Source organism: Rhineura floridana, chromosome 7 (assembly GCF_030035675.1).
Source record: "Rhineura floridana isolate rRhiFlo1 chromosome 7, rRhiFlo1.hap2, whole genome shotgun sequence".
NCBI lineage: Eukaryota > Metazoa > Chordata > Lepidosauria > Squamata > Rhineuridae > Rhineura > Rhineura floridana.
In genome coordinates this window covers 92,043,645-92,071,006 of record NC_084486.1, presented here as the reverse complement: position 1 = coordinate 92,071,006, position 27,362 = coordinate 92,043,645, and the positions used below count along the sequence as shown (strand labels likewise).

At 41.8% G+C, this 27,362-nt stretch overlaps 2 protein-coding genes across 12 annotated transcripts; one reads left to right on the top strand and one right to left on the bottom strand.

The window, feature by feature from the left end:
- Positions 1-624: 624 nt before the first annotated feature.
- On the bottom strand, positions 625-23,524 carry SCLY (selenocysteine lyase). Of its 7 annotated transcripts, XM_061636474.1 has the most exons (14): positions 22,593-22,815; positions 20,748-20,818; positions 20,525-20,639; positions 19,826-19,938; positions 19,368-19,468; positions 18,749-18,932; positions 17,801-17,928; positions 15,827-15,991; positions 11,971-12,077; positions 10,975-11,011; positions 6,719-6,802; positions 6,182-6,284; positions 5,286-5,361; positions 625-1,787 (listed from the first exon to the last, which is right to left on the bottom strand). In XM_061636474.1, exons 3-14 carry the CDS (start codon positions 20,620-20,622, stop codon positions 1,643-1,645), a joined length of 1,341 nt encoding a protein of 446 aa, XP_061492458.1. In that variant the 5' UTR covers positions 20,623-20,639; positions 20,748-20,818; positions 22,593-22,815; the 3' UTR covers positions 625-1,642. The 7 variants fall into 7 exon arrangements, with proteins under 7 accessions (XP_061492458.1, XP_061492457.1, XP_061492461.1 ...); XM_061636473.1 differs by lacking the exons at positions 20,748-20,818; positions 22,593-22,815 and adding an exon at positions 23,315-23,524; XM_061636477.1 differs by lacking the exons at positions 20,748-20,818; positions 22,593-22,815 and adding an exon at positions 22,970-23,068.
- LOC133389222 (uncharacterized) lies at positions 23,192-27,362 on the top strand. 5 transcript variants are annotated; one of them, XM_061636479.1, is made up of 2 exons: positions 23,192-23,352; positions 25,401-27,362. In XM_061636479.1, the coding sequence occupies exons 1-2, from the start codon at positions 23,253-23,255 to the stop codon at positions 26,306-26,308; spliced, it is 1,008 nt and encodes a 335-aa protein (XP_061492463.1). In that variant the 5' UTR covers positions 23,192-23,252; the 3' UTR covers positions 26,309-27,362. The 5 variants fall into 5 exon arrangements, with proteins under 5 accessions (XP_061492463.1, XP_061492464.1, XP_061492467.1 ...); XM_061636480.1 differs by having other exon boundaries at positions 23,276-23,728; XM_061636483.1 differs by lacking the exon at positions 23,192-23,352 and adding an exon at positions 23,811-23,834.

Sequence of the window (27,362 nt, the reverse complement as noted above, 5' to 3'; positions counted from 1 at the left end):
GGGGGCAGCCCTGCTACAGGTGAACAGAATGCCACAACTCTAGTCCTACTGGTCATTAGTATGGAAGACTAGACAACAATTACAAAGCTCTGGCACATAATTTGGCTGGGGCAATAAATGCAGTGCTTGGAACAGCTGTACAAAACAGATGAGTAACCAGACACAGCACTTATCATAGCTGGACTGACTTCCAAAAGGATTGTGGCTAAAGTCAGAAAGAGGGAGTGAGGCATTTGACAGAAGAGGATAAGGGAAACTGCCATTCTTCCAATCTGGGAAAGCCATGCAGATTAATGCATCCGTAGTAATCCAGGAGAACAGATAAGAGTTGAGGGATCTCAGACAGATTAGCTGTCTCTCAGATCCCAGAATGACTAAATGGATGTTCACAAACATCCTACTGCCAACTCTTCAGCTACTTCTCTTCAAGTGCCTCACACAACAGAGGGAATGAGACAGGTCAAAACCCAAACGGAAGGTATCCAGAATGGGAAATACAAGGGTGCATGAGAATAGAACCCTCAAATTAGCACTTAAGTATGATAAAAAGTGCAGATACATTGCCTGGCTGCTATGTTTGCATGCTAAAATCTGCATTTCTATGAATAACCGAAAAAGACTACATCATAGCAAAACTTTTTTAAATTCAGGTTGGCACTGATACAGGCTTATTTTTAATTTAGCACATTTTCAAGTATTTTAGATTGTAAGTGTATATCTGCTTTTACAATATTACCCACCTCGGCCCTACAGAAAAGCGCAGGCTACAAACAAACAAACAAGATTAACATGTTGAAAAGTTGGCAAATGGCTTGTGATGGATTATTTCCCATTAAAACAGCAACAGAACCAGGAAACCAGTCATGATCTCTTCACCTCATTCCTGTTAGAAACATTAACTGGACTGGCTGTAGCAAAAGAAGTTGAAATAGACGTGAGCCTATCCCGGGTCCTACTTAATTGTCGTCTTTGAAACCCTTCCACCATGGTTCTGAAACTCAAAAGCTTTCAAGAAATACATACATAAAGTATATAAAAATTTCTAGACTGACATTATCTCCTCTCTTGGGGGAGCTCACATCTCCCCAATATGCCTGGCAATCCTCCTCATTTCAGCAAGATTCCTTTAATCAGTCCTTTCCCATCAATTAGTGTCAGTGAGTCATTCTCCACAGAAGCTAAGGGAGCTGATGCAGATCTGCCTCAGTCTAGGTGCCAGGAATCAGTCTAGGTCCCAGGAACACAAGAAAAGAAGTTGACTAGTTAAAAATTAAAACATTTGTTCCTACTGATGTGATAAATCCTCTGAAGCATTAGGGATCACCTACTGTGAAACAGGGTGCTAGGCAACATTCCTATTTTTCAGAACTTCCCTGAACTCTTTTGACAGGGAAAAGATAATACCCTTCCATTTGAGGACAGTCTGTCCAAGGAAATGTGATGATTCCTGTCTCCCTGGGTTGTGTAGAGTCTATCCTCTTCTTGTGGGACTAGAGCTAATAGCTTCCAATGCACAAAATGCTTGTGGAAAATTGTTTCTGGTGTGTCATGAGTAGCAACTAGAGCAATAGAAACTCAGGGCTGGATAAGCTCCTGATTCTGGTGTGCAAAACCCCTCATTGGGTGACTGTGAGAATCTGGCCTATTGTAGCTGAGCCACAGCCTGCTTCAGATCTTCCACAATCAGGTCCACATCTTCCTTGCTAGTATCACGCCCCACGCTGAGACGTAAGGCATTCTGCGCCACATTGTAAGGAATTCCGCAGCTAAGCAAGATAGAGGATGGCCTGAGGAACAAATACAAGGAAAGCAAAGTTTAATCCTCTGAAATCCCCTACAGCAGATCCAAGAAATAAACAGAGCAAGCAAACATAATTTATGTAGTCCTGTACACATTTCTAAGTCTCGTTAGTTTCAATATCAGACCCAAAGAAATCTGCCTCCTTAGTGCATATTCACATCACCATTTTTCCTAAAAAAGCTACAGCCAACTCTGCTTAGGAGCAGATCAACTGCAGTGTCCATTTTAAATGATGGGCAACACTTTCCTCTCACATGCAGCCTCTGGAAGGTTGCCCATGAGGGAAGGTGGCTGAAAAAGGTTCCCCATCATGAGTACAGTGGTTAGAGTGTCAGATTAGACTGGGGAAACCCACAAGGGTCCATTCTGTCTGCTGTGATATTTAGTATCTATATGAAACTGTTGGGAGCTGTTATCCAGCAATTTGGAGCATGGTGTCATCAGTATGCTGATGACACACAGTTCTATCTCTCCATTCCATCTGAATCAGGCATGACTATGAAGGTGTACTGGTGTCTGGAGGCAGTGATGAGGGCTAGTAAACTGAGATTGAATCTTGATAAGATACAAGTGCTGTGGGTGGGTGGTTCCCGTATCTAGAAATTAGGTGTACAACCTGTTCTGGGAGGAGTTGTACTCCCCTTGAAGGAACAGATTCAGAGTCTGAGAGTACACCTGGATTCCAACTTGACACGAAACTTCCAAGTGGCTAGGAGTGCTTATGCCCAGCTGAGGCTGATTCACCAGCTACTGCCATTCCTACGCTAGGATAGTCTGACTCTGGTGATATCCCATCTAGACTACTGTAATGCATCATATGTGGAGCTGCCCTTGAAGATGGTCCAGAGGCTGCAACTAGTACAGAATGCAGCTGCTAGACTGGTAAGTGGAACAGTCCAATGGGACCATATGTCACTGTCCCAAAAGGACTGCACTAATAGCCAGTGAACTACCAGGCCCAATTCAAGGTACTAGCATATAAAGCCCTAAATGGCTTAGGACCCTACCACCTAAAACAGCGCCTTCTCCAGTATCAACCATCTTGGACCCTATGTGGGGTTTCGTTGGTGGTGCCACCACCGGCAGCTGTCCAGTTGGCATTGACCCATGACCAGGCCTTTTTAGTGGTGGCTTCCCATTTGCAGAATGCCCTTCCCAGTAAAGTGTGTCTGTCTCCAACATTACTGACTTTTAGGAGGAATTTGAAAACATTCCTGTTTACCCAGGCACTTGATGGATGAAAGAGACTGTTCCTGGCAACCCAGTTATCACTAAATATAATAATGTTTTTATTTGCATTTGTTTTTAGAATGTTTTTATCTGTAGCTGTTTTTTATAATGTTTTAGCTGGAACTGTTTTTAGAATGTTTTTAATTGTTTTTAGAATGCTTTTTTCCTTTTGTTTGTTGTTAAATTGTTTTGTTAGCTACCCTGGGCTTCTTTGGGAGGAAGGGCAGGATATAAATGTGAATAATAATAGTAATAAGTCCCAGCTCAGTCATAACTAGCTGACCTTGGGTCCATTACTAGCTAATCTATCTCACAAGTTTGTTGTGAAAATAAAAGAGGGTCAACGAACCACGTGTGCTGCCCTGAGATTGTCAGAGGAGGGATGGGACAGGAATGTAATAAATAAATAAATCTGACTTAAAGCCAGACTAGATGCAGCACCCTTCACACAATTAGCATTCAGATCTGAATTGGGACCCTGGCATGGAGGTAGGACAGCTTAAACCCTCTGCCTCTACTGTGGTCCCAGTGTGGATGGGCCCCCCATACCTGTTATTTGCACTGGAAAAAATGCTTCCTATTGCTCAAATGGAAGCTTTTTCCCAATACAAATAATAGGCAAAGGCTCCCCCAATCCAGGCTGGGACCACCGCTCCGTCTCCCACATCAGGGTCCCAAGCTTGCCACCCTGGGCTCCTTCTGGGAGGAAGAGAGGGATATCATTAAGTAAATAATAAATCTAAACTTTGCCCCTCACTCCTGCGGTTGTTACTTGTGTGAACGACATCTCATTTACTTTGGCCCTTAATGCTTGGTATTCTGGGCTGCTTTTTGCTTTTTTCCATCCTTATGGAAAAGTAGTATGGAAATGTATTATCCATATAACTTTTCTGGAGCAGGTTTGTGAGCAAAAGCCTCAATTTTAGCAAGTTCTACTCACAGATTTGGCTCCAGCATTATGTGGATAACCAATAGAGACACTGCTTGTCATACGGGTATGCTCATACGTTCATTTAAAAAATGATTTATGTGTCAAACAAAATATTGGACTATAAACATTCTGGGGAAATCTTTAGAAGAAATAAATACAATGCAAAGTGCTTATGTTTCCACTGCTCTCTCTAGTATCAGAAACACGCAGCACACAACAGCAGAGGAGCAAGTGGCTACTCAGACACATGATCTGTCACACTATACTGCTCTGTCTATTCAAAGCAAAACCACTTGATGACATCCTAATCATAGGCACTTAGCTGATCACTCACTTTGCTATCCAGCTGAACCATACCCCTACAGCATCTGCCGGGTATGCTTTAAGTTATTCCTGCACTGTAGTGGAAGGATCACAGTTTATGTAAAACCAACTTGCACAAAAGTGCAAGGAAAACATTTTTCCCCCTGCTAGGATACAAAGACATGAACCAACTCCTGAACAGCTGGCAACAGTCTGTGACACTGTCTCAGTAATTCCCTGCTCCTAGCATCCTTCCATGTGCTGCTTTCCACGTGGGAAAACAGCGGCAGTGCTGTGGGAAACTGTAGAGTTTAACTCTTTCCCCTTCTTAGTCTTAGATCAGTGGCTCTTTAAAGCCAGGAGAACAGCAGCTCACACAGCTACAACAGATAAGTGGAAAGGCAGGGTTAGTCTGCTCACTGTCCAGGGGCAAATGGCATAGCTAGGATACAGTGTGAGGAATTGTGGAAGGTGACTCTGGCAGTCTATTCCTAGAGCAGGTGGATTTCAAGTCTGGAAATGGGAAACATCTGTGTGAATCTTGGGGTAGCAGGAGGGAGCAATTTAAGGAGACATATGGGCTAGGGTTACGGTCACAATGTTTTCTAACCTTTTAAGTTGAGAGCTATCCCAGTCTGTGTCTGTGTCAGAATTGCTTAATATGTTTTTTAAATAATGTTTTTAACCCTTTTTAAAAAGTTTTTAAAATGTTTTTAACGCTGTTTTGTCTTGATGTATTTTAAGATTTGTTTTTATGATGTTTTAAAGTGTTTTTAGTGCCTTGTTTGCCGCCCTAGGCTCCTGCTGGGAGGAAGGGCGGGATACAAATTAAATAAATAATAATAAAAAATAATAACACACCATTACTAACTATTAAGAAACCAAGTCCTCTGAGCACCTATGTGACAGAAAGTGTCCATAACTGGCCAATTATTTGCAGGGCTGCTTGTACCCTTTCCTTTCACTTTTCTACATCCCCTCCAACCACAGAATACCCAGTTCCACAACATGGTTCCTTACTGGTCACCCTTCTCAGAGTGGCATGCAGCACCAACACTGGCAAGCAAAATCCTACAGTGAGACAGCACCAGATGACCTGCAGAAATGACAAGACAAAGGCCTCTTCAATCTCAGGAAATTCTTAAGGACCTAGGTGTAGGAGGAACTCACAAAATCTGCTTTCAGCCTCCTCTTGTACCAGGTGTGAGGAACCTTTGGCCCTCCAGATGTTGCTGAATTATAACTCCCATCAGCCCCAGCAAGCATGGCCAATGGCCAGGGATAATGGAAGTTCAGTTTAGCAAGATTTGGACAGCCAAAGGTTACCCAGACCTGCCTTATATCATCAAAATAAAATAAAAAATCCATAGCCCACCCACATTTGCTAGGACTGGCTTCCCACTATTGCTGGAGAAAGAAATAAACAAATGCAAAATTAATTGTGTCTCATACATATAAAATTGTCAAATGCAAATGTGAACAAGCAAAAGTAGTGTTTTAATGGCAAAATGGTTTTATGGATAAAATCAGGATGTGTATTTCACAATTAAAATCCCTCAAGACATAAACATGAAATTCATGTCAACTTTTTAAACGGTCAAGGCTTGAAATTCATTTTCTCTGTCTCTTGGCAAAATTTTGTAGTCTGGAGTTCATTTAGCTAATTACAAAGCCAATTTCATTTAAAAAAACCCACAACATTTATTTTAGCATCTCGCTGTTCTTTTGATAACACAGCAGCCAGTTTCAGAGCAGACGGAAGACCAGTTTTAAGAGCAATGCTGCCTTGAGCTCTATGGGCAGGATTAACCTGAGGTTTTGTGCTGGTCACTGAGAAGACTTTGGGTAAAAAAACTCTAATGTAGACTGACAGTAGTCATATAGGAATAGTAGAAGTTTAGAGCCACAGAGGATACCTTTCAATCCTGAGCCCAAAACAGAAAAATTACAGGTATTGCACAGTCTCCTAGAGCCTTTCAGTCGACAATTAAAATGGACTCCTTGTTCTCCAAACGCAGCCTAGAATGTGAAAATAACACTTTTGAGAAATGTTAGTTAGTGATTCCTGCCCTCCCCCCAAACACCTCTGGGCATGGCAATTCTACAAAAGAAATCAGCACAAAGAAAGTGTTGTACAATTCTATATACAAACAGGGACAAAAAAAATATATGGCAGAGGTTGGGAGTGGGTCTTGGGATGTGTTGCTTAGAGATGGACTGACATCTTGATGGCAGGGGTGGGAAGATGGTCTATAAGGTGTTCCTGTGTGATGGCTGCATTGCTCCACTTCAGTTTGAATTGAACTCCCCCCTGTATGGTGACCATTCATTCTGACTCTGTCACAGTAGCAATGCATAGCATAGCTTTCCCTCTGTGATATTCCTGGCCCCATCTCCTTTCCCCACACAGAAGCTGCAGACCAATCTAGAAGACAGGCAGCAAGTGAACTCACTTCAAGACTCTCTTCCAGGTGATCCCGGATCTTCTGCATATGAGCTTCATAAATCTCACAGTGCCTGTTCACCAGCTCTGCTGCCTGCAAACGAAGACAATAAGCAAACCAAGTTTCTCAGTGCCTACAACTGAGACAAAGCTATGAGGGCACTGATAATTCCCTAGAATGTCCCCATCCAGACAAGGTGAAAATAAAGCAGGATATTAGATGAAGCACTGAAATGGGTAACTAAACATGGTTAGCCAAACTAGAATGGAATCACAGTTACCTTTTGTGCCTGTCCATAAGGTGCTTCTTTCATCTGGGGATGATTTGCCAGAGACCAAGGAAAAGCTACATGGCACAGTTTCACATGCCTTGTTTCCCTCTACAGCATCTCACCACCACCACCAGGTACCCAACTCTCTCAATCAATTAAAAGAAAGCCAATTAACCATAGAACTATATACGTGATCCAAGTTTCAACCTGATCCGAGTTTCAGCCTCAAGTCCTTTACACATGTTACTCTCCTGATCTTCCAGGATTCTACATTGCATGGGGAGCCTACACAGATAAAAAGCCTCCCTGTTTTCGAACATATTCCTTTGCTGTATCTTTTGTTTTAATATGCTGTCTACTACTTTGGGGGGCTTTGTCAAAAAGGAGTATGTAAGTGAATTGTAATAACTACAACACTTGAGGAGTTGGGAGAAGCTACACAACTTTAGACATGGGAATAAATGCACTGATCCACAGCCCCTTGGTATCTATGTTGTCCATTCAAGCAAGTAACACATCTCTATATTAATGATATGGTAACTGAGTTAAATCGCCCAGAGCATTTCCCCCCTTCAATAGGCAACCACAAAACTGCTATACTAATATATGCAGATGACTTGGTATTGCTATCTTTGAACAAAATTGGGCTGAAGAGAAGCTTGAGAAAACTCCATGATTACTGCATAAAAGAACATCTTGTAATTAATTATGCTAAATCTAAAGCTATGGTTTTTGGCAGACGTCCCCCCAAGAGTAACTGGGTCTTAGGTGGTAATAAGATAGAACAGGTTTCCTACTTTACGTATCTGGGAGTATATTTTTATGAGAAACATTCTTGGAACACTCATCTACAGAATGTTAAAATGACAGCGCAGAGAACTACCTGAGCTATCCTCAAATTGTTTTACTCTAGGGGAGGCAGGTTATTATTATTATTATTATTATTATTATTATTAATTAGATTTCTATACTGTCCCATAGCCAAAGCTCTCTGGGTGGTTTACAACATAAAAACAAATACAATATATAATATACAATTTATATTCAATACAATTAAAAGGAAAAATAATCACTTTTTAAATAAACATAACTAAACAATAAATCTCAACAATGTACATAACATAACAAAATAAATAAACCAAACATAACAGATAAAACTATCCAAAACTATTATCCAATGTCCCATTCTGCTTCTCCCCATCTTCTGTTACCAATAGCACTGAGTTGGTTAACCCTGCACTGAAAGTGTTCCTTGGGAAGGTGGTTCCCCAAATCCAATATGGTATTGAGATTTGGGGAATAAGGCAGAACAACTTGAAGGAGCTGGAAGTTTGCCAAAATAAATTTTTGAGATACTTATTGGCAGTACCTCCAGGGACCCCAGCCCCGTTTATCAGGACAGAGACAGGCATGGTTTCGGTCAAAGCTAGGGCGCAGAAGGCAGCCCTTCTATATTGCAAGAGGGTTCTGGATATGACAGAAGACCGTCTTCCAAAGTTATGCCTGAGAGAGCAATGGAGGAAGGGCGGTTGGGCCAAGTCATGCCAAGAGCTACTGATTTCTAAAAACCTCCCATTGGACTTTTTTTTAATTATCCCTGGATTTAAAAATAAACTGGGAGACTGGTTATACAGGCTGGATAACAATCAGGATTTAGATCTAATCAAATTATCAAATTTCTCCACTGGTATTGTTGGCTGAAATCAAACCACGAAAGAGCCCAATACTTATAAATGCTCACTTTCCCTCCCTGAGAGTTGCATTTACAGAACTATGTTTTCAAACTATGCCCTCGGCCGTTTTGGATGGAAGATATAGGCGAATCTCAAGAAACCTACGGCTCTGTATCTGTGGTGGGGGAGAGGTAGAGGATATCCCTCACTACTTACTATTTTGCCACCTATATCAGACCCCTAGAGAGAGATTCCTGGGACAGATTTTGACAGCTTTACAGGGAGAGACTCCTTATGTGAAAGTTTGTTGGTTACTGTCTGATTGTGACCCGTATGTTACATATAAAACAGCTCTGTTCGCTAAGGCAGCAAAACATATTCGAGCAAATACCGTGAACGCAATTTCAGTGGACTGTACAGGGGACTCATTAAATTGAATTTGTTTGTACTTTGTTTTTGTATATATATATATTATTTCGGGTTGTGATGGCTTTTAGTCAAATACAATAAAATTAAGGTTTGTGTGTTTGCGCAAGGAACACATGAAGAGGGCGAGAGAAAATATTGGCATATTATTCAAGGGGCCCTAAAACAGCATCTGGACATTGAACAGTTTAGAACACATTTAGCTTTGAGAAGAGAAGACTGAGGGGAGATAACATCATTATTTAAGTACTTGAAAGGTTGTCACACAGAGGAGGGCCAAGATCTCTTCTCAATCATCCCAGAGTGCAAGGCACGGAATAATGGGCTCAAGTTACAGGAAGCCAGATTTCGGCTATACATCAGGAAACGCTGACTGTTCCTAACTGTTAGAGTGGTACAACAATGGAACCAATTACCTAGGGAGATGGTGGGCTCTCCAACACTGGAGGCATTCAAGAGGCAGCTGGACAGGCATCTGCCGGGTATGCTTTAAGTTATTCCAGCACTGAGCAGGGGGTTGGACTCAATGGCCTTTTAGGCCTCTTCCAACTCTACTATTCTATGATTCTAACACTTCCCTCCCTATTTATAGGCCAACCTGATGTACCTTTCTTGTTCTGGCAAGCTATGTCTACAGCTGCAGATACTGTAACATTTAGGCACTTGCTCGGAAGAATATGCCTAGAATCGTAACCCCTAATATTTCACCCAACCTTCATAACTAGATTCTCACAATGAAGAGAAATCACCTGAGTTTACAGCAAAACACTTGTAAGCATCATTATCTCCTATCAGTGTTCCACTGTGCATAAAGAGGCCTGCAAGTAACGCAGATCTAGAACTTCTGCTCCACAGGTGAAACTAACACCCCGGCTTTGGCAAGAGAACAGGAGAACAAAAGCATTGGCATTGCTAAGCAAGCCCATTGAAATCTGTTGTGGTGCTTCAGCCTTTAAGTGTCCTGCCCAAACTCGAAGAACTCAGACATAGCTGTAGTTTTTCCTTTTATTGAAGGAAGAGAAAGCTTCAGTTCAGTGGGCTTTATGAATCTACCTATAACTTACTCAGAACTCAGTATCCCTCTCTAGCTAACTAGGCACAACTTGGCGGCAATAAGACATTGACTCAGCAACTAACTCTCCCCCCTTGCTTAGCTTAAGTAGGGCTGGGCGGGCTCCCTGCTTGCATGTACCCTGAGTCACTGTTGGGTGTGCGCACATAAGCGCAGACTCCTCCTAAGCTGGGATTGTTGAATCTCCCACTGGATTCGCCTCCTGGACCAGGGTGAAGGTGGCGCCTTGGTTTCTGTCCCGTCCTCTCCCTCTGCAGGGGGAAGGCTGTCTGCTGGCTCAAGTTACAAGAAGCCAGATTTCAGCTATACATCAGGAAACATCAACTGTTCCTAACTGTTAGAGTGGTACAACAATGGAACCAATTACGAGAGGCACCTTGTCAGGCAGAGGAGTGACAGGCGGGTCTGGTGGTCTCTCCAGGGGGGTGTCTAGGACTGCTGGAGGTGACCTGTTAACATCTGGAGCAGGGGCCGCCTCATCGTCCTTCCCCTTGCTGGGTCCTTCCTCAACTGGAACATCCCAGTCCAAGTCCTCCTCACCCCCCTCCTGGTCACTGGTCCACCCCGCTAACATGGCTGACGACATTAAGTCAGTGTGCGAAGAATGTTAGGTTTAAACCTAAGCCTTGCTAGCAGCAGATGTTTTTCTCTCTTAAATGATTTGTATTTAAGGAATTATTATTATTATTATTATTATTATTATTATTATTATTATTATTATTATTATATTTAAGGAATACAATAAACCAGGCAAGCTTTCATTAAGATATCTTATGTTCAATCCACAATTATCATATTTACCTCTTTTCACTTCTCAGCTTACCTTGCCAAGGCCAGCAATCATTGGAGTATTCTCAGTCCTAGAACAGAGAAGTGCAGAGTGTGTGTATTTATTCCCAAAGAATAATAAAAGTGCCACAATTGCACAGGCTATGTCTACTTGGCTAAGTAAAATAATGCAGGAACTGAAGATGGTGTGCCACATAATGGGAGCTATTGCACCTGCGTTATTCAGTGGGGGAAATAAAGATCTGGTCTTCTTATTATCTGTATGTGACTTAGCGACAGTGGAAGCTACCTTATACTGAGTCAGACCATTGGTCCTTCTAGCTCAGTATTGTCTACACTGACTGGCAGCAATTCTCCAGGGTTTCAGGCAGGCGTCTTTGAACCCAGGACCATTTTGCATGTAAAGCATGTGCTCTACCAATGAGCCATAGCCCATGATTTAAACCCTATACTGTATACCAGCTTATCTTGAAACACTCCATACTTTGTGCAAAATGGCCAAATGAGGAGCATGACACAAAGGGGGAAGATTGTCAAAAGCCTAGCCTTTCACTCACTTGTTTATGTATCTTTAGGGTACAAATCTCAAGCTCACAGGAAAGTTTCTTTAAAAGAATACAGGCATACCCCGCTTAATGTTGCTTCACTTAACGTTGCCTCGCTATAACGTACATGCTCCATACGCCACCATACCCTGCTTAACGTACGCGTGCTTCGCAATTATGGACACTTAATGGCATGACGCCGCTGCCATCTAGTGGCGATTGCCATGCAGTACATGCATAGATAATTGCTTCACTTTAAGTACATTTTCACTTTACATACATGCCCTGGTCCCATTGCGTATGTGAAAGCGGGGTATGCCTGTATCACATTTCCCTTTTTAGAGTCTTCTCTTACAAACCCTCACCCCCACAAAGAAAGAGAATATGGGTTACTCACATATTGCTCACACCCCCTAGCATGGCTATGTGCTAATTTGGCCCCTCAACAGGTTTACTAGCTCACTCAGCGCCCTCATCCTTCTTACCCAGGACGGAAGTTCTGTTCCTGCCCACCTCCAAACAGCAAGGGATAGAGAGGAGTGGTGACACCAGGCCCTCGCACATACAGCGCTCCAATACGTGGGGCATAAAACTGCAATGATAAATCACAAAGCTAACTACCTGTAGACAAGAACTAAGGGGTGACTAACAGGTTAACTCAGGTACTTTGGCCATATAGAAGTAAGACTGGCAAGAGCAGAGAAGCAAACATTAATCCCTAGGAAAATCATGATTGCCTATAGGGAAAAGAATGTTCTGTGTTTTCTCCTCCTGTTGACTGTATCGTTTTTATAACATTTGACAGGCATCTGTGTGCTTAACAAACACATGGCAAACATGTTCCTAGATGCCACAATTATTAAACTAATTATGTCTGGAGCTTAACCTTACTCATTACTTGGCTACTGCCAAAAATAATGAAAAGCTGTTATTGAATATTGTAATGGAAAGTGATGTTGACACAGGATATCTCCTGTCATGACATGCTCTTCTACACTATGTGAAAACGTGACAATTTCACTTAACATTGTTCCCACAATGCCATCTAGTGGAGAAGTCATTTAGTCACCTAAAGAATGAGATAGATTGTGTCCACTATTAATTTTTAGGTGGTCCTAAAAATCATGATGAAAATAAAAGTCAGTTTAAACAATTGGCCCTTTTTGCACGTCAATGCACCTGTAATAACAGATGTATGGGGTGAAGAGAAGGGGGAAGCTTTGATAAGCAGCAGAGAGGCATTGGTACATTTGTGCATGCTCTGTACCACCAAGATGCATGTTAAGATACTATTCAGGGCAGAGTTTACATTACAGTCAGCATATGACAGCCTTTTAAGAAGCCTGCGGCATGGCAGCCATAGGAAAATATAGTTGCCAGCAAGGAAAAAGCAAATCAGAATTCCCAATTCAACAAAAATGAAGAATTGCTGCTCTAGTGCACTGAATCTCCAAAGTTTAGAAGAGGCCACAGTGAGACCTCATTGTTTATTCTCAGCAGTATGTACACATATTCACTAATAGGCAAAAAACCTTGTGGTTTAAGAATGTACCTATAGCCAAGAGGTATTTCTATCAAACTTTTAAAAGCAGGGAAATTGAGCAGCTATAGTGAATGCACCAGGGGAGCAAGAGACCTGACCTCCTCTCTCAGATATTCGACTGCCCTACAAATTTGTCAAAATGCAAACACAATTTGGGTTGGTCTTTCACATTCCAATCCACTTCCTGTGTAGCTTGGAAGAATTTGGTAACATGTGCCTCTGAGCAAATTTGTAGGGCAGTCCAATATCTCAGAGAGGAGGTCTGGTCTCCTGCTCCCCTGGTGCATTCACTATAGCTGTGGAATTTCCCTGCTTTTTAAAGTTTGATAGAAATACCTCTTGGCTATAGGTATGTTCTTAAACCACAAGGTTTTTTGCCTATTAGTGAATTTCCCTGCTTTTTAATCCGGGAGGTAAGAAATGGGATCCTGTGCAAGTTTGCTGAGAGTGGACTGATCATTTGCATGCTTATTAAGTTCAGTAGGATTTACTCCCCTGCAATCATGCTTAGGATAGGTGAGACTGACCACAGGGGATGGGGAGGGGAGGGGGAGGAGGAGGGAGGGAGGGGAGGAAATGCAGAGGGGAGGACTGGAATGGGAGCAGGCAGAAGGGGGAGGGGAGTAGAAGGACAGATTTGATCATTTGCATGTTTATTGAATTCAGTGCGATTTACTCCTATGCAATCATGGTTAGGATAGAAAAAACTGACCATGGGGGAGGAGGGGGAGGGGGAAGGAGCGTATTGGAGGGGGACAAAGCAAGGGGGAGGAGAGGGCAGGTTTGATCATTTGCATGCTTATAGAGTTCAATGGCATTTACCTCCGTGCAATCATGCTTAATATAGGTAAAACTGACCATGGGGATGAGAAAAGGGAGCGGGAGGAGGGGGAAGGGGAAGGAGGGGATTGGAAGGGGATGGGGATGGGGAGGGAGGGGCAAAAGAAGGGGGAGGGAAGGGGCAAGAGGGGGGATAGGAGGAAGGAGAAGGGAGGGAGGGTTTGATCATTTGCATACTTCTTGAGTTCAATGGGATTTATTTCTGTGCAATCATGTTTGAAAATGGAAATGGACTGCCTTCAAGTCAATCCCGACTTATGTCGACCCTATGAATAGGATTTTCATGGTAAACGGTATTCAGAGGTAGTTTTACCATTGCCTCCCTCTGAGGCTGAGAGGCAGTGATTGGCCCAAGATCACCCAGTGCGCTTCATGGCTGTGTGGGGATTCAAATCCTAATCTCCCAGGTCATAGTCCAACACTGACCTGGGGGAGGGAGGGGAGGAGATTGGGTGGGTGGGCACTGGGCAGAGGGGAAGCCCCTTTCCTTTCCAAAAGGAAGACATTGTGAAGTGAACAGTATCATTGCTTTTCAGCCTTTCCCCCACCTTTTTATTCTACAGCAGGCACATGTAGCCTCCCACCCAAATTTAAACCAAAGCTGTCCCTGGCCACATCCACACCAGGCTTTTATTTCACTTTGGACAGTCATGGCTTCTCTCAAAGAATCCTGGGAAGTGTAGTTAGTGAAAGGTGCTGAGAGTTGCTAGGAGACGCCCTGTTCCCCTCACAGACTTCAATCAGAGTGGCTGACTGTTAAACCAGTCTGGCCACTGAAGATCTCTCAGTGGAACATGGGTCTCCTCTCAAGACCCTTCACAAACTACACTTCCCAGGATTCTCTGAGGGAAGCCATGACTGTCTCAAGTGAAATCAAAGTGTGGTGTGGGTGTGGTCCCCTGATTAGGCAAGCCCAGCAGCTGTGAGTCTGGCTTTTAGAACTCTGACAGTTGGTTCTTACTGAGCATGCCCGATGTTATCATAGGGTTCCAGCCAAAATTTATTAAATAAATTACAAATCAGCCAGACATTTTTTTTAACTTTTAAACTGCAGAAGATGAAGGTCAGAGTATGGGGCAAGGTCAGTATTAGGATTACAGGTACTCTGTGAACATGGCTGATTTTTAATGAATTTCAACAGATTATGAGAACTCTCAGAGAAAAAAGTCCAAAAGGGCTCTGGGTTTTCCCCCTCTGTTTTTACATTTTGAACTGTCTATTCTCTCTGACTGTTTTGTGTATCACCATGAAAATGGAGAGGGTTGTTAAGCAAGCGTTTCTGAGTTCAGGACTAAAAGTTTTGTAAGGTTTTGTTTTGAAATGAGCTTATGGGAAGCATCAGAATGGCATGGGGGGTATTTTCAATTTAACATTGCAGAATGTGAAAAATCCCCACGGGCTATAGTATACAGCTACTCTTGTGGCTGTATAATTGTCTGTGGGGGTAATAAGTGAAGAAAGAAAAACTCTCAGATGAAAAGAGTATGCACACACACTCAAACCCTCAAAGATCCACTGGAGTAGAGGAAAAATACATCTTAAATATAACTGCTTTTGGAAACAAGGATGGAGACAGCACGCATTAGGGTCTTTTATGAAATAAGGTAGGGAAAACACCTGTCACCTGATTGTCTGCAATCCTGCATAATGAGATCCGTGAGTGAGAGAACTTAACATGTGCATCAACATTTTCATTGCCAGCTTCCTGGCATGCAAACACATCTGGATTATTGTTACTGCTCAGAATGATGTTTGGTGTGCAAGGAAACTTGACATATTCTTTCTTTTATTTCTCTGTAAATATTTTGTCCACAGTAAAGAATAAATCTATGAGCTTAGAGCAACTCTTCGCTCAATAGGTATTGGAATTACCACAGTGGCAGATGATCTAGATGCATAGACATCTCTTATCCTGCAAGAAGAAACCACACTGTAGATGAAAAAGAGAACAGCCATACCTTGTGCCCCACAATAGTGAGGTAGTCCACTCCCAGATCCTGCACATCCACTCGGCCCTTCCCAATCATCTGTGCTGCATCTGTGTGTACCAAGATCTGTGGCAGACCAGATGCTATTCTCTTCTGATTTAGAGCTTGAATCTGTTGACTGAGTTCTGAGATGGGCTGGTGAAAAAGAGTGCTGTCAAAAGGTCTCATCTCTCTAGGAATATCAGTGTACTGGCTGTGTCTTTCCTGTCTGCCCTACTGGCTGGTATATGATGCTTTGTGGAACTACTTGCATGGAAGGCTGGTGGTTGCATTAGTATTTTTTACTGAAGGTATTGTACGGTCTTATTATTATGTAGTACACTACTCTGAATACTTTTGGCAGAGGTGTGCAATATAAATAAATTATTATTATCATCACCACCCCCTTTCCCGATTGCACTATTTGCCTGCCACCCTAATAAGACTAGAGCTAACAGATTGCACTTAGAGTGCAGTCCTATAGTTGACAACCACTGGCCAAGGGGACTTAGGGTTTGGCAGAAATCCAGAAGTACTGGCAGAATGGCCCTCCTCTGTGTGCAACCTTTCACATACTTGAAGAGTGCTATCATATCTCCTCCCAGTCTTCTCTTCTCAAGGCTAAACATGCCCAGTTTGTTCAGTCTCTCCTCGTGGGGTTTATTTCTAGTCCCCTGAACATCCTCACTGCCCTCCTCTGATCCCATTCCAGTTTGTCTGCATCCTTCTTAAGGTGCGGTGTCCAGAACTGAACACTGTTCTTAAAATGAGGCCTAACCAGTGCCAAATAGAGGGGAACCAATACTTCACACTATTTGAAAACTATATTTCTGTTAATGCAGCCTAAAATATCATTTGCCTTTTTTGCAGCTACATTGCACAGTTGGCTCATGTTCACCTTTTGATCAACAACAATTCCAAGACCCTTCTCGCATGTAGCATTGCTGAGGCAAGTATCCCTCATCTTTTAACTGTGCATTTGGTTTCTATTTCCTACGTATAGAACTTTGTGCTTATCCCTGTTACATTTCATTTTGTTATTTTCAGCCCAATGCTCCAGCCTATCAAGATCCCTTTGAATTTTGTTTCTGTCTTTTAGGGTATTAACTATCCCTCCCAATTTTGTATCATCTGCAAATTTAATAAGCATGCACCTCCTCATCCAAGTCATTAATAAAAATGTTGAAGAGCACTGGGCCCAGGACCGAGCTCTCTGGTACCCCATTCATTACCTTCTCCTCACTGTGAAAAACCACTGATAAGCACTCTTTGAGTATGATTCTGTAGCCAATTGTGGATCCACCTGATAGTCCATCCAGCCCATATTTAACTAGTTTGCTCATCAGAATATCACGGGGCACTTTGTCAAAAGCTTTGCTGAAGTCGAGATATGTTACATCCACAGCATTCCCACAGTCTACAAGGGAGGTTATATATTTTATAATTGTATCTCGCATCTGTGACAATTAAAACTAGGAAACTAATCCCTAAGTAAAAGAGGAATAGAGGAGAGGATAAGAAAAACCCTAACATGGTTATGTATGTATGTATGTATGTATGTATGTATGTATGTATGTATGTATGTATGTATGTATGTATGTATGTATGTATGTATGTATGTATGTAAGAAAGAAAGAAAGAAAGAAAGAAAGAAAGAAAGAAAGAAAGAAAGAAAGAAAGGCTTTTCCAGCCTTAAGAAACCTATGTGATCCATATTTGATACTAAGTAACTTTATCAAATAGAAGATGGGGGCAACTCCAGACAAACCAGATTGGGGGAGCAACGGGGTGACAAAAAACTGCTACACATTTTGTTATACACATAAAACACCAATACAATGACTGTGAATGGGAAGCGGGAAATATTTTAGGGGAGCATCCAGTACCTCTTGCCATGATTTAATCACAGACCTGAACCCCATACCCTTAAACATGTGAGTAATAAGAATGGACGGCACGACTCACCATGATGACCCCTGTCTCATTATTGGCCAGCATAATGGAAACCAGACAGGTAGCTGGACGGATTGCTGCAACAATGTCATCCACTTCCACTTGTCCAGTCACTTTGGACACTGGGACAAAAGTGGCTTCTGCAAATCAGGATGCAAAAACGATGTTAATCCCATAACTCAATACAATCATCAGCAATTACTGTATTTCTGGCAGTACTTAAGGATGTCACAGGCGATAGCAGAGAGGCACCCATTGGTAGGCAACATACATGCATTCCTTAGTCATGTAAGATTTAAGATATGGCAGTCATAAGGGAATTTGGGAAGATGTGGCTGTTGGCTTAAAAGCAACATTTAAAGAAAGAGGCAGCTGGGCCAAAAACAGATTATCCTGGACTTCAGTTAGATGCCTGGTAGATAAGATAGAGGGGAAGGCAGCTGGGTGCTGTTGAACAATCTTTACTTTGCCAAAGCCTGAGCTAAGAGCTTCCTCTAGAGACCTGCCATGATCCTGCTCAATTGGACAGGTACCAGAGTTCAAACCTAGGATTCAATGAATGCAAACCATGTTTTCCTCCCTATGCAGTGATGGGTCCACTCATCACCCAGATTAGGAATGCCTTCGCTGATTCCATGACAGCTTGCATTAGTAGCTTTTTGATATATGAGAACTGAAAAAGACAGGAAAGTGACACAAAAATATGAACTTGAATGAAAGGTTCAGAACTGCCACTGATGCTGGATCACTGGCACCACAGAGAAAGTGCTGCAGAGCCAGCTTTAGCCAACTTATATTCCAAACAAACCAGTACAGAGAGAGTATGCTAAGAACAAAAATAGCATCTGCGACCCAGGGACTAAAATTGCTGAAAAGGAGCTGCTGCCGAGTGAGGATGTTAAGTACGGGGTATAATTTATCAGTGATATCTGACCATCTGCTGCAGTGGCCTGCACTCACCAGCCTCATGTTCTTTCACGAGGTGCTCCACAGGGAGACGGACTGAGTCATGTTCAATGCAAGATGTAATTAAATGTGGACGTGTCCACAGAGTCTTCAGTTGATCTTCTCCTGGTCTATCAGATCTTTGCTGGTTGCTTTCCTTAAAATGCTTCACTGCAGTGTGGATCACCAAGTTGTTTGCCTGCCGGAAAAGGAGGGGTACACATCCCTTTGTCATCTGTTGTTATGAAAACCCAGATTTGACAATGTAGTCCTTTGAAGAAGACAACACTGAATTTCTAACTACAGTGCTTTTGCTCAGCAATTAGTTCAGCAAGATGCTTGTGGTTCAGTCTCAGAGGCATCAGAGGTAGAAGACTGATTTGGAGTCATTACAAGTCAAATTGCAATGCATGGTCCTTTGCAGGTTTTAAATAAAAGATAGAGGCATTCTACAGGAGAGGGATAGACTTTCTTTTGATCTGACTGACTGGTGCTTGCTTCATGTTGCTTGGCACTAATAAGGATGGAGTTGCCACTGCTATGAGATGCAAATAAAGTCAGACTGCAGCGAGAAAAGGACAGCTAGTATGTTATGTCTAGGTCAAAACAGAGCTAGCAGAATCCCATATCTCACCTCTGTTCCTCCAGAAGTGAAGATGATGTCCTGGAATTGTCCTCCTACCATTCTAGCCAGACTTTTACGGGCTTTGTCTATAATCCTTTTAGCCCTTTGACCTGAGATATCAAGGCACAACATTTTCTTTATTACTAAGGCAAAGAAAAAAGATTCCAAAAGGTGTCATTATAGGAAGAGTGCCACCTTGAGTTTCAGGATAGGAGGACAGGATATAAATATAATAAGGTGATAAACAAATTATTATGTCTACCCAAATTTAGAAGAATTTAATTATTTCAGTACAGAATAATTTAGATGACATAAAGAAATGCCACATTTGGCTCTATATTCCTCGCATCAGCGTTTGTTCCAGTGAGTGAGTGAGACTGGATCACGAGTTGGATAAAAAAAGCAAGCTGAAAATATAAATGAGATGGAAGTTTTCACAGAATGTTTCCATCAAACTTTGCTCTCACCTTCTGTGTAAGAGCTGCTTGGATTACCCCATGTGTCATGCATGGCTTCTATAACTGTCTGAATCACGTCTGGTGCCAGAGGGGTGGTTGCATTGTAATCTAGGTATATCTTCCTGCAGGAAATGGAATGGAAAAATAGTTACGATAGAAAAGAAGGAATAAAATACAATACCCTATTGCTCTTCAGGCAAAAGCTGCATCATTTGGTTATGGAAAATGGTGCCCTAACAAAACAACTTCTTAAGTCATAATTGCCACATGCTCTCCAAAGAGATGATTCTGGAATTTCAAAATCAAAACATCACTATCCCCCACCTGCCCAACTTTAAAATATCATATTGGTTCTGATGAACATCTGATAAACTCACATGAATCTGTCAACGTGGATCCTGGCCTATGAAAGCTTATGCCACAATATATTTGCTAATATTTTTAGTGCTTTTGTTCACAATTATGACCTTTCTATCAAATTTATGCAAATGACGAATAACTGTTCTGTTTCAATGATCAATCCTAGGATCTTTTACTTGTTATTGGAGCTTCACAATCCAAGCCCAGACACGTTTACTTGAAAATAAGTTCTACTTAATTCAACAGGACTTACTCCCAAGGCAAATCCTAGATAAAAACAGCAAAATCTCAACACTTTGCATTGTCAAAAAATGGTCTCCATCTCTGAAGTCAAGACAAGCTACAAACCTGTCTGATGAGTTGTTCTCTTCTCCATCACAGCAGATTTTCTCACTGTTCCCTTTTCCTTGGTTCATTAATACCTTCTGCATTTGGTTCTCTTCCATTCTTCACCAACCTACTTCTACAAAATACCACGACTATGTACAATTAAACAATAAACTTCAAATTGCATACAATTTAATTCTGACTTGTTTTCTGCATTAATAAAAAAAAAGACATTGCTACTCACTCTGCTGAGTCTTCATGAATATTGCATTCTCATTCTGTAGATTTACCTCCAAAGATGCTTTTTGTGAAAACCTAAGAAGAGTCCTTCTGGATCAGATCAAACCATCCTCTTTCTCACAGTGGCCAACCAAATACCCATGGAAAGTCCACAAGCAGGACATGAGTGCAATAGTATTCTCATAGCCATGTTCCCCAGCAACTGGCATTGAGAAACATACTGTCTCAGACAGTTGAGGTAAATATATATACCCATCATATCTAGTACTCATTGAGAGCCTTATCCTTCATGCATCTCTATATTCCCCCTTTAAAGCTATCTAAGAGTGCAATCCAATCTATGTCTACTCAGATGTACGTGCCACTGTATTCAGTGGGACTGACTCCCAGGTAAGTGTCTATTGGACTGCAGCCCCAGCTGGAATCCATCACCACATTTTCTAGAAGCAAATTCCATAGTTTAACTCATTAGCTACAATAGGAACAAATACCATGCCTTTCCAAAACCAGTTGGTATCAAAATTAGCACTACACTGATCAAATCTGAAGGCTTGTGCCTCATATGTAGCTTGTAGCTCATACAAAAGATATTGTACATGCATGAGAATTAAGAATTCTTATATACCTGTTAACAGCAAGTACAAGGCTGTTCCTTATACCATTTGTTCACTTCTCACTTTGCTCTGCCCAACCTGCCCAGCATTTTCTACCCTTCCACCTTTCCACAAGTCTCCCTTTGGAAATGTTCAGTGACTGGCAGCTGTTTTCCAAGGGGGCCCTTAACATGGATTTTATAAAGTATTTATATACCACCCGCTCACAGAACCAATGAGTATGCAGCACATCATACAGGTCTAGCACTGATCAAGTACCAAGGCTATGCCCACTAGTTTCTACAGCTAAGGCTGTCAGGTCCTTGCCCAGAGATTATACTTAATATTTATATAAAGCTTTCAAGTATTCAAGGCACTTCACATACATTATTTAGTTCTAATTCTTACAACAGTGTAAAGCAAAACAACATTCCTGATTTGGGGGAAGGGGAACTGCAGCTGAAGGATAGTGGAACATAGGAAGATGTTTATACTGAGTCCTAAGAACACAGGAACATAAAACCCTGCTGGATCAGGCCAGTGACCCATCTAGTACAGCATCCTGTTCTCACAGTAGACTTCCAGATCCCTGTGGTAAACCTACAAGCAGTCCCAGGCTATGGTCTGAAGGGACACAAGGCCAGCTCCCTGCTGAAGTTAAGTAGGATGGTCAGTGCTTGGATGGGAGACAGCGTGGGAACTATATGTAAGCCGCCTTGGGTTTCAATCATGAAAAGAAAGGCAGGGTATAAATGTAATAAATAATAAAATAAATAAGCATGACCTGAGTGCATGGGCTCACTTCCCTCCTGCACTCCCAAGTCATACTGTATAGGTTTGTAGCTTCACATATGTTTCCAACACATTACCAAAATAAAATTAGCTAGACAACCCATGAAACCTAGTCTTATGCAATGGAATTGGAGAACCCCCGGAATCTAGCAATAATCCATTATCTATATACAAATACCTCAGGTGTCTTGCACAGTCCTACATTTTGTCTACACTTGCTATTATTCTTCCCTCCCAATTTATGGTTATTTTGTTTTTGCATTCAAAACCCCCTCTTTCCGTAAGTCCTTACTGCAAGCCTCTACTCCCAATACCCTAGTAATTATGCCTAAGTACACATATTAAAAGTAATAACTGAATATTTCGCTCCGCTTCCCTCTCCTTTCTTTGTTATCCCCTGCCTATTTGTGTATTGGGAGATCGTCGGGACAGACACTTAAGTCACCTCACTTTTTTAAACTTACCATTCTGAACACGGATAGCACCATACTAATATTAGAAATTAATTTGTATGAATAACAAAAGTAGCTCATTTCATTTTATTTATCGTAGGAAGTATTACTGTTGAACTTCTACTAAACAAAATGGAGAATTGTTCTCAGCACGTCTTAGCCAGATCAGACAACAAGCACGCACAATGTTTCAATAAATGGGCTGCAGCCTGTGAGACTATTTTTATGCAAACTTTGAGGCACAGCTATTGGCTAGTATGCCATAATAATTCAGTTACGAACCAATCTGCGTCCTACAACTCACCACGCAGCTATTGGCTGCTGCTTCCGCTTAATACTCCAGCCGCTGACAAATCAGATACATACAACACAATTCAGACTGACATTACCGGGGGCATGGGGCGTAGGAAACTGAAAACAGGGGCATCCGCTTATCCACTTCCCACTCTCACCATCGTTAGAAACATTACGACAGTCTCCGGAAGGAGCTGATTGGCCAATGATAGAGCCTGGTACTGGTGTAGCTTCAGCTTCCACCCAAGCGAGGCTAGATTAATCGCGAATCAGGCAGGACACCTCGAGGACCAATCAGCTTTCTCCTCTGCAAGTGCCTATTGGCTATCGGCTTGTCCCGTTTGTGCTAGCTAACCAATCGGTTCCTTCACAAGGACAATGTCCTCACCCCCTCGAATCCAATCTTCCCCTAAGGAAGCAAGTCCCCTTCCTCTGTTTACCTTCGGCTTCGTTTACTGGCTCTCCTCGCCAGACGGTGGTTGGTTATTGAGTTTTTTCTTGTTGCTGCCCTAGTTGTCGTTGTTGTTCTTTCGTTCCTTTCTCCCAGAAGGAGGCTTCTTAGGCCCCATTTTCGTCTCACCTATAGAATCGGGAAGAAAGACAAACTGCCAACGCCCACTTTATTTTTCAAAGCAACTCCTGAATGACAGTTTAGATCATAGAGACGACGGCATGACAGACCTAACGTGGGAAGAGAGGCTAGCGCTGCCCTTCTTCAAGATGGCGGCGATGGCATCGCTTTCCCTTTTCCCGCTGCGTAGCGCTTTCTCGCTTTCACTTACCAAGATGGCGGCGGATGGGCCGCGGGCTTTTAACTGACGCCTACCCGTTTTTGCTGGTTCTGGTGATCTAAGGCAGGTCTTGGGAATGACGGGAAAGGGGGTATTAGATCCGGCCAGCCTGGGCTAATCGGCTGTGGCCGGCCTCGCAGGGGAAGTGGAGTCTGCGCCAGGGTCTCAGGTGGCTTTGGCCTGGGGGTGGGGAGAAACTTGATGGGGCTGAGAAGGAGGACGAGCCCCCCCCCACTCCTAAGCTCCTTATAGAGCCTGTGGCTGCTTTCGCTTCTCTGGGTAGTTTTCTGGTGTTGTTTTCCAAGGCGGGCAATAAGGACCGGCAGCTGCCGTACGAGGAGCTGCTTTTCTTTAGGCCTTGAGAGTGCAATGCGTGATCCCTGTCATGTAGACGGGAAATGAGGTGCACAGGTGTTCTCTGGTTTTCTGGACAGCCCCGTGGTTTAGGCGCCCGCGGCTACAGAGCTGGTTCGCTTAACACGTTCTAGATTAGAAAGCCTTCCTTCCCCATCTGTCTCTTGCTCCTTTAGCCTCTTTGGTCAGCTATTTAAATTCTCTGTTGGGCTTCAGAAGCTGGTCGTGAGAGGTTAAGCTCTCAAGACTCTTTGGTTTCAACCTGCGCGTATTTTCCAAATGCCAGAGCAGGATTTCATAAAGTCTGTAATTTCAACTTATTAAAATCTGTAATTGTGCGCCCTGCAATAAAAGACACAATTGATAATTTGTTCCAGTTTGAGAATATGAAATTGGCTAAATACTAAAACTTAGAAACATCATTGGATGTTGCCTGATAGATGCTATTTGTCTCTTTCTATTCTGAAATTAGTCTTGCTTTTATAAAATACTTTATTCCATCTCATGTTGCAATGCTATGCACATCTGGAAATAAATCCCAGTGTAAACTCATTGGAACATTTATCTGAATATACATGCATAGGGTTACACTGTCAGGAAGATTAATGTAGTTGTAGCTGGGGCACTTCTAACAGTAGACAGCCTTGAAAAAGCAAGGTTGAGAAATTTTTGCAATATTTGGAACTATTGCAATACAATCAGTTGAGGGTTGTGTGTGTAGTGGGAAAATGGCATATAAATATTGTAAATAAATAAATTTTAATACTTGAAAATAGCTTGGCCACCACAGATTTCTCATTTATGATGGATAGAATGCAGGTATGAGACTGCTTATCAAGGTGATTTGCAGTTCATTGGAAGTCCAGAGAAACACCTGCACCATTGCTAGCATTCTTTTTGTATGTTCTCTAATAAAGTAAAATGATATCTAATGTTAGTCATACTTGGAATAGACCCACTGAAATCAAAGGACAAGTACTCTGGTCTATGATTTATTTGAATGTCATCTTATATTTTATTATATTAAAAATATGTTATAAGCATACAAAATGGTATTGGAAAGATGTGAATTACTTATCTGTGCCAACAACAGATCATGGAGGAAATTCAGAACGCAGCTAACAAGAATAAAATATGTTATCAATGCTTTACTGCTCAATATGACAGTTTTCTCTTGTAGATGGGAACTTACTTAGCTCAAAAGGATGCAAATGAGTTTCTCTAGAAAATATTTGATTACCTATTTTGGTTGCAGTCTTGAACAATTTTATAACTTAAAAAAATATCAGGAATGTTCATAGCTTCAGAAGTAATCATTTTTGTTTTGGTTCTTGTTGCTACAGTTACTCTATTTCATCTCTGTAATATCTCTTTTTTTCAGCTTTTGATACAAAGTTACACTGGAAAGGAATGATGGCAGCTTTGGATACTAAAGCAAAAGCAAAAAAAACTCTGGGAACTGTTGATTATGTGGAGTCATCAGAATTTGCACAAGGAATTCTGCCTACAAAGAAGGATGTCATTCAGAACATGTTATATCTGTTGCATCCAAAAAGGGCCGGGCAAGCCCAGCGATCTAAAGAAGATGCTGCCCAGTTGCTTGCTGAACTTTTGCAGGAACACTGGTTGTTTTGCAATTTGTATACCATAGCAACACAGAGCATAAAGATGCATATTCTTAAAGTGTACGAGGAATTCTCAAAATTGTATCAGTCCAGAAAGCGAAGAAAAAATGAGCTGTTTACACAGAAAGCAGATGATTTCAACAGGAGCTCAGAGCAGCTTTTTGATATATTTTGTACAGATACAGTAACAAGAGAGAAATTGGAAAAATACAGTGGTGTGAAGATGACTGACATTGAGTGGAAATTTCTTGAAGATCAGAGGAGTGAAAGAAAAATGTACTTTGAGGACTTCATGGATAAGAAACAAATGGAAACAATAGAAAGACGAAGAAAAGTAGAGTCACTGGAGCACTTCAGGAAGATTGCAGAAGAGGAGAGAGAAGCTTGTAAGCGTAAAGGAATGACTTCCAATAGAGATGAGCAACCAGTTGAAGATGTAAAAAATAGGAATAAAGATGACACCTGCCTTGAACGCAGCAAAGGAATTGGAGACTTTTCACATAAGGCAAAAAGAAAACGTCTATCTTCTGGTTGGATTACTGGGACAGCAACTTCAACTAGCTATAGCGAGTCAGTTCCACCTGAGTGTCAGCATATACGTATGAGCATCAGAAAAGTCAGACCAGGATTCTATGAGACTTTTGACAAATATGAAAACTGCTAGCTTATTCAAAATCTCTAGAGGAGGTTGTTTCTGTTGAAGTTTACAGAGTTTTGGGAGATCTTAATACCCTGAGTAATTGGAAGTTGATGTAGATAATTATGTTGGGCTCCATTAATGTACAGCAACAACACCAAATCAATAGCACCAGTAGAAATGGGCTTTTAGCTTACTGAAAAAGATTAAAATAAAATATGATTTGTTTAGTCCTGTATTGATACCTTCACAAGGTGAAATCATTAGGTACTAAAAGCTATAGTGTAGCAAAGAAAGACAGAAAAACCAATATTTGGAAGTAAAGAAACCAAATGCACAAGAATAGATTAAGTTACCTAAGAGTAATTTAACCACTGGAACAGACTTCTTAGGAAGGTGGTGCATTCTCCATTACATACAGTCTTCATGTTGGGCTGTACACTCCTAAAACACAGAAATGTGAGGAAAAAATGCAAAATCTCATCCTACAAAAGACACATTAAATAACCTGTTGCCCATTCCAACCTCAGTATCTCCCAAGACTGGAAGACTATGTACAATTCAAAAAAGTGGTAACAAATGAGATGGCAGCTAAAAGGAAAATGTGGTCCTGAAGCTGTATGTCACAATGCAAAATTTTTTTGAGGTTCACAATAGATGGCTGACTATCTGGCTGTTGCAACCACTAAGCACCCCTTAAGGGAAAACAGTAATTGGCTTGGGTGTAGAATGTGCTGTAGTTTTCTGCAACGCTGCCCCCCCAGCCTCTAATACGTGTGTGGTTTTAAGAGACTGAACATATACAACTTGCCATTAATTCATGGAGACTTGAAGGGGTTCTGCACCTTTCAGACTAAGTATTTGCAGGAGAAAGAAAATAGATTCCTTTGCTTGATCTTGCAGATGCATAGTTCCTAAGAGACCTCTACAGTTTTGACAACCAGCTTTAATAGATAGCAGTGGCTCGTGTGGGATGAAAAGAAGGGTTAGGGAATTTTAACAATGGTTTTAGGTATAAATGTGGTGACAACTATTTGTATATTTTCTGCATTCTTAGCAATTAAATATCAGTGGTGAGAAA